At 36.4% G+C, this 6,785-nt stretch overlaps 1 protein-coding gene across 1 annotated transcript; it reads right to left on the bottom strand.

The window, feature by feature from the left end:
- Positions 1–736: 736 nt before the first annotated feature.
- Positions 737–5,586, bottom strand: LOC147548370 (glucan endo-1,3-beta-glucosidase 2-like). Its single transcript, XM_086668751.1, has 4 exons — positions 5,199–5,586; positions 1,576–2,826; positions 1,437–1,464; positions 737–1,260 (listed from the first exon to the last, which is right to left on the bottom strand). The coding sequence occupies exons 1-4, from the start codon at positions 5,299–5,301 to the stop codon at positions 1,104–1,106; spliced, it is 1,539 nt and encodes a 512-aa protein (XP_086524877.1). The 5' UTR covers positions 5,302–5,586; the 3' UTR covers positions 737–1,103.
- Between the last annotated feature and the right edge of the window lie 1,199 nt (positions 5,587–6,785).

The raw sequence follows: 6,785 nt of genomic DNA, 5'->3' as shown, positions 1-6,785 counted from the left end.
AATATAATATAGTAATAATATAATATAATAATAATATACAATAATATAGTAACATATAATAAGATAATAATAATATAGTATAATAATATAATAATAAGATAATATTATAATAATATAATAATAGTATAATATAGTAATGGCAATAATATCATTATTACTATAATAAAGTATTATAATAATTAATATTTTTATATATTATTTATTATAAATTATTTAATCTAATTTGATAATAATAATAATTATTTTTATATTTCTTAATGAAATGTCCACAAGTGTCTTCCATATAAATTTACACTAAAATGTCCTCACATGTCTCCAAAACCAATTTGTCTTGAAATGTCCTTAATTTCGTGTCTCTAACGAATACCACAGACATTTCAGGACATTTGAAATGTCACAAACGAATAACACGGACATTTAGAGACATTTTAAATGTCCCCAACCAATAACACAGACATTTGAGGACATTTAAAATCCCCCGCACCCCCTACCCCCCCCCCCCCCCCCCCCCCCCCCCCCCCCCCCCCCCCTCTTTAGTGAACCGGTAAAGGTTTAGGGTTCATAAAGGAGAACAAAAGGTCCACTTTAACTGTCCGAGTACTTGTGAGGTTTTAGTTATCCAATTGTAGATGGAGTTGAAACTAGACAGGTGGGACAGACTCGTTCAACATCTTATCCTTTTTGTTGAGGCATTTGCCACAAAATTCCAAGTAAGAAACAAGAAAGAAATAAGCCGTTTCTTACAAAATCAAGATGACATATTGGAGAAGACAACATTGAGCAGATATTGGGATCAAATATCATGAAAATCTAAAGTAATTCAAAAGAATCAGCTTAACCCTAACTTAAATCAGGGATAGATACACATTACTAGTAAATCCTCCCAAATAAATCCCTTCTTTGCTTGGTTTTTTGTACAAAAGCCAATGAACCACTCATTATCATCAACAGAATAATCAAACTCATGTTTCATCTGCTGCTCTAAACACCCCTTTCTCTTCCTCTCTCGGACGAGAATAACAAAATTGGGTGATTGCAGTTGTTTAACGACAATTAAATTATAGCGAGTCCCCAAGAGCTTTGACGGAATTTGGTTCACCTCTCTACAAGAATACTGCACTAAAAAGTAGTACAAGAACACCAGCAGTCAGGGAGCTTGAATAAATATTACCATCACAACGACGAACTGAGTTGGAGGTAGTTGAGTTCGAGGATGGAACTTCCAGTGTTCCGTTTACGAAGGTCCCATTTCTACCGCCACTACAAGAAAAACAAAAAATATAAATTATTAGCAGCCCACCTTCATGTGGATTTCTATAATATGCAGTCTAAAAGGTTTAACACGTGACGCTTGGGCCTGGCCGTATATCTCTCTAAGATGGGGTCTAGCATTACTCAATAACAGATAAGCCAAAATAACAAGGTTAGAACCGCACCTTCCAGGAAATACACAGCTACCATGACCTGGACCACGAAAAAAAAAGTTCTACATCAGTAACCTTTTAATGCAGTTTCAATGAACTTGTTCATATACCAACAAAGAACTGTATGATGGGAGGGATTGATTTTACTCACTTGGGTCATTGGTAGTAACTGAAGCAACTCCATTGAAGGAACAAGTTCCAGGACCCATTCCTGCCTGATGATAATACGTATCGAATGCATAAGTAGCATGTGCAGCCACAGTGTCCGGTTCATAGCATCGCTGACCCTGTAACAGATCCGTACAATTCACTTTTCCAGGCCCGCAAGCCCAATCCAGAGCTGCTTGCAACATCTTAATATCGGCGCCATCTCTTGCTACACAGTAAGTCTGATTTGTCGTGTCATTAGCGAGTACAGCTCCAGAACCAGTCAAATGCATTATATAAATCGGAACCCCATTCGCATCGAATAGCCCCCAATTCTTCTCAGAAAGTCCGGACCTCAAATCTTCGTTATAAAGCTCATAAATGTAAGTACTAACCACTACTCCCGGGTGTTTTGGAGTCCCGGTATTATTCAAAACATGTCTAATCAAATTACTGTTATATGTATTCGCATTATCGATAGTTGCGTCGGGCTCATTTGCATCGCCTTTTGAAGGCCAACCAGATTCAGTAACTACGATTGGGATATTCGTGAAGTTCAAGGAAGCCATGGCAAAATAAGCAGCATCAATTACAGCATCAAAAACATTTGTGTAATGCAGGAGAGTGTTGGAGTCCACTGCTTCTTTGTTGGGAGGGAGAGGGCGGAAAAGTGCATAATCTAATGGAATAACATTATTTGATCGCATATAGTCATAGTATGGATAGACATTAAGCATAAGGTAGGATCTAGTGTCTTGTAGGAATTTGAACATGGGAACCAAAACCGGAAGCCAAGAAGTGTTAAAGAAGGCTTGAGATGGTGGAAATGAGTCCAGAATAATCGAGGAAGCGAGTGGGGTAGAGACTTTAATTTGACTATCGAGGTTTGATGCAACAAGTGCAGACTGAATGTATTTCATGGCAGATACGAGGATAGGTGCAGCATTAGGCAGGGCTGTTAGGATGTCAGATCCTACAGCTATAGCTGTAATGTTAGTAGCAGGAACATGTGCAGCCACATTGCGGGCTACCCAGTTAGCAGCAGTTGTGTTTGATTGGCCCACACCTAGTAGTTCATTGTTTGGTACAGAAACAGTAACTCGTACTCCAGTATTAGCAAGTGCAAGAAGCATTGCTCTATCTGCATCATAGAGGCGGACATGCCGGATTTGCTGGGCTTTGAGTAGGGCAGCCACCTGAGTTGGGTTCGGCATGTCGGACAGAGCAGTGCCGATGTTCACCCCAATAAAGGCACCTAAAAGCCACAAGGAAAGATTTTAGTTTTCTCGTTAACTTTTTTTGTTGAAAGGTATGTAATAACATTACTTGTTGCAACAAAAGATCAAGACCTAACTAGTTAGGTTCTTAGAAGTGTTAAGTGAAAACATTAAGATATTCAAAGATCAAACTATCTCAACCTTAAATGGGTATCGCCTATTACAAGCCAAGTATCCGCGTATTTTAGTTATTAAAAATACTATCTTTTTCTTTCGCACATAATAATGGTGTAACGTCTAAGGCCTTAGTCACAAGGACTAAACCATATTGAATAAGAACTTCCATGTTGAGCTGATGATTAGATGGGACTCTTTCTTACATAGCATCAAATCCTCTCGGAAGAAACCACCTAAAGAACAAGCAAACTAGGCGATTGGTCAAGTTCGAACGATTACATTAGTCATATGGGTGGGTATGAAACCCTAAATCCTTAACCATAATGGCGTGGGTGAAGAGAATCGAACTCCATTTCTGAAGACCCATACAATAGCTTGGACCCCCAAACGACCCCAAAAATTATTATATTAGCATGTGATTCTACAAGGGAAGAAACTGCAGAAACATTTCTATATAACTACAAGCCCTGTCCGGAGAAAGTATGCTAATAATGTATACTTTTTCACAACTTGTTTTGTGGACCTTTCTTTGTCCTCACACAACATATATTCTTGAACCAATATACATTTGATATAAAACAGATCTATACCAGCTGTCTAGCACTTATCAAGGATGAAAAATGCCACTTTATGACAAATTCAAGGATTTTGGAAATCTGAGCCACCAGAATACTCATACCCTAGAATACTCATACCCCTAGATTGGAAGAAACCTTTCTCTATGGAATATGGCAATTATTTTTCTTTATCTTTTGTTAAAACTTATTTTAAGTCAATAACATTTGGTGCCAAATCCATTTCATTACAGTAAACTAAATGAAGAGAGAGACTCATAGTAGTTATTGAAGTCGAAAAATAATCCCAAAGCTAACCCCTCAACAACCATTTACCAAAATGACTTTGGAACTTGAATGCAGTACTAGCGACCTAAGTAATTTTGAATGCAACAACTATACATAGTGATTATGATTGTGGAAACAAACAACCATTGATACCTCAAATTAACTCAACCCAACAGATTAACTTTAGTATCTATCTCGAGGTACATGGTAAAGAAGCAAGCAGGGCATGAGGTGAGATTGAAGTACCAATAGTATATTTGGTCTAAAGAACAACATAATGTATTAATCGATCACATATTGTAAACGTCACACACGTGCTGGTTTGTGACGATAAAAGAATATTCATGTGATTCCACTTACTAAATTTTAAAATAAGCATTATTAAAACAAGATATGTTAAACCCTTTTATAGGTAGGTATGTGATTATCACATGAACACCTTAATCAAACAATATATCATAGTATATTATGATATAACCTTTTATACATTTTTTTTTTGTTGAACTAACCTTTTATACATGGAAAGGCTACATATATAGAAACATAGGGACAAAATATTGTATAGTATTTGAACATATTAGGTCACATTGAGAGACAATGACATGTATTCCACATGGGTTTTTTAATTCCTTTAAAAAAAATCTATGGCATCCATATAGACACATGAAGTGGGTCCACAAAACTTTCCATAACAAGATGACAACATTTTAGCCTTCTGTAAATTGTAGAAGCTACATCTACATCATTAAAAACTTCCCATTTTCAAATGTAGTTAAGGGTATTTTTGTCATTTGCACAAGTAGGGCATTCTAGAACCTGACTAGGTAATGACAGGGAGGGTTGGGTAATGAATGACATTTTACAACCTTCTTCTTCTTTACTCTTTTTCTAATAGTAAATGTGTGAGAAATGTACAAGTTTTGACCTAATCTATTTTTTCATTGAAGAACTTTATGAAAATCAAGTATTAAAACAATCTAATCTTGCCCCAAAAATTAGTAAAGACTTTGAATAATTCAAGAAACCCAAACCCACTTTTTTTTTGTTCTAACATCTAATTTATCAATCCACCATTTTAATGACTCAACCAGCTTGAGAAAAAGGAACAAAATTTACCCAAATAAATCTCAAATTTCTTCCTTTTTTGTGTTTCTAGTTCAATGGCTGACTTCCCTACCTCATTTTTGCAAAGAAAAACAAATCCCCACCAAACATAGACAAAGGGAAAAAATGGGTGATGAAAAATGAAAATAATCATTAACATAAGAAGAAACCAAAATCACTCTTGTAATCAGCTCAAACTACATATAACCCATCAAATCCATGTGTGTGAGAGAGAGAGGTTAAGTCATTAGTCAGTAAAGCAGACAGAATAAGAAGAGGGAAGTCACCTTCATCAGAAGAAGAAGAAGCAGGAGCAGCAGCAGAAGCAAGGAATACTGAAAATAGCAAAAGAAGAAGCAAACCCATAGTTCCTCTAGCAAGATTCTTCATTGCCTCAAAGAAAGAAAACCTAAACTTTCAAAAACCATATACTGCACAATATACCCACTTGACTAAATCCTGGGAGAAACAAAACCCAGATGATATAGAGAGTGGGGAGAGAGTGAGAGTGGAAAACAGAGGAAATGGGGTTACCCTTTTTTGAGGTTAACTTTTTGAACAGGAAACAAGGGTTTGCTTGCTTTGCTTGGGTTGTGGAATTAATAAAAAAAAGAATAAGAAAGTTGTAAGTGAAAAAGTAGAGTGGGGTCAGTCAGTAAGTGAGCAGATGGTGTCATCTTTATAGCAGAATGAGAGAGAGAGAGATATAAGCAAGCAATTATAAAAGTTTTGTCGTAATGGGGGATTATGTTTAAAATTTCATCGAAACACGTGATTTAATGGTCAGAGAATCTAACGGTTGGAATACATCTATCTAGTCTGTTTTCTTTCTTGGGGATTTCGCTGAGCATGCAAGAAGACATTGCTCAGTAGCCGTTTGAATCATTTGTACTCTCTCTCAATGTCTCTCTCTCTATGGGAAAGATGGTGGGATCTACGAGCTTCAGTCTGACGTGGCATCTAGCTGGATTCAACGGTCTTTTGTGAGGGAATCCATTCTCACTTTCTTTTGTTCCTAGTCTTTTTCTTTTTTTTTTTTTGTTCGTGGTTAGAGAATAAGTAGTACATGGAAGTGAAAAAGATGAGAAACAACGCCCCAAACTTACTTCTATTTCAATACAACAACAAACTTATGACTCAGATTTCGATTTTATTGCAGCGTGTGCAGACTCAATCAGAGGTCAGAATGCGGAAGAATGTGAAAGCATCGCCATTAAGGTTGTCCTTTCATGGACGATAGACCTTCAGATCACCCATATCCATATAAAAAGTGACAACATTAATGTTCTTTCCTACTTAGAAGACCAAAGTCACTCTACTCAATGGCAGGCCAGAAAGCATTTGGCAGAGATTCTGAATATGAAGGGCAAGTTTACCCACATTCGGTTTTCCTACATTCGTAGAGACTGCAACACAGAGGCGGATGCACTAGCTAAATGGGGGAGGAAAAACTGCAGACAGAATACGTGGCATTATTTTTCTTCATTTGCTCGTGAAGTGTTGTAGTGTTGTTGTTTGTGTGTACTTCAACAAAAGAAAACAACAAACTTATGAAATATTCATGACACTACTTGCATATTTAAGAAAAATAACTTAGACACCATTTAAAACATGACAAGTTCTTTTTACAGGAAAGAAATTTAAGTTTTTGAAATATAAGTTTTTGTATGTGTTATGTAATGAGAAAATATAAAGAGAACATCTAAAACAGATGTCGATCTAGTATAAGGCTAGGGTAGGCTATAGCTACCCTCACTTACGGAAGAACGAATAAACACAAAATTTTAGGTCACCCGAAAAGAGAATTAATAGTTGACCATTCATATTAATAACACAACGCTTAAGTAGCTCAATTGATTTATAGTGCGAGTGTT

Source organism: Eschscholzia californica, unplaced genomic scaffold (assembly GCF_041429995.1).
Source record: "Eschscholzia californica isolate CP2 unplaced genomic scaffold, dmEscCali1.0.p SCAF_3, whole genome shotgun sequence".
In the NCBI taxonomy this organism is placed as follows: domain Eukaryota; kingdom Viridiplantae; phylum Streptophyta; class Magnoliopsida; order Ranunculales; family Papaveraceae; genus Eschscholzia; species Eschscholzia californica.
The sequence above is the reverse complement of the archived record's forward strand: the minus strand, read 5'-3'. Positions and strand labels throughout refer to the sequence as shown.

Coding starts and splice junctions, on each gene's coding strand:
- LOC147548370 (XM_086668751.1), bottom strand. CDS start 5,301: ATGAAGAATCTTGCTAGAGGAACTATGGGTTTGCTTCTTCTTTTGCTA. Junction 2,827..5,198: donor TTCTTCTTCTTCTGATGAAG/GTGACTTCCCTC, acceptor TGTGGCTTTTAG/GTGCCTTTATTGGGGTGAAC. Junction 1,261..1,436: donor AGCTGTGTATTTCCTGGAAG/GTGCGGTTCTAA, acceptor TTTTTCTTGTAG/TGGCGGTAGAAATGGGACCT.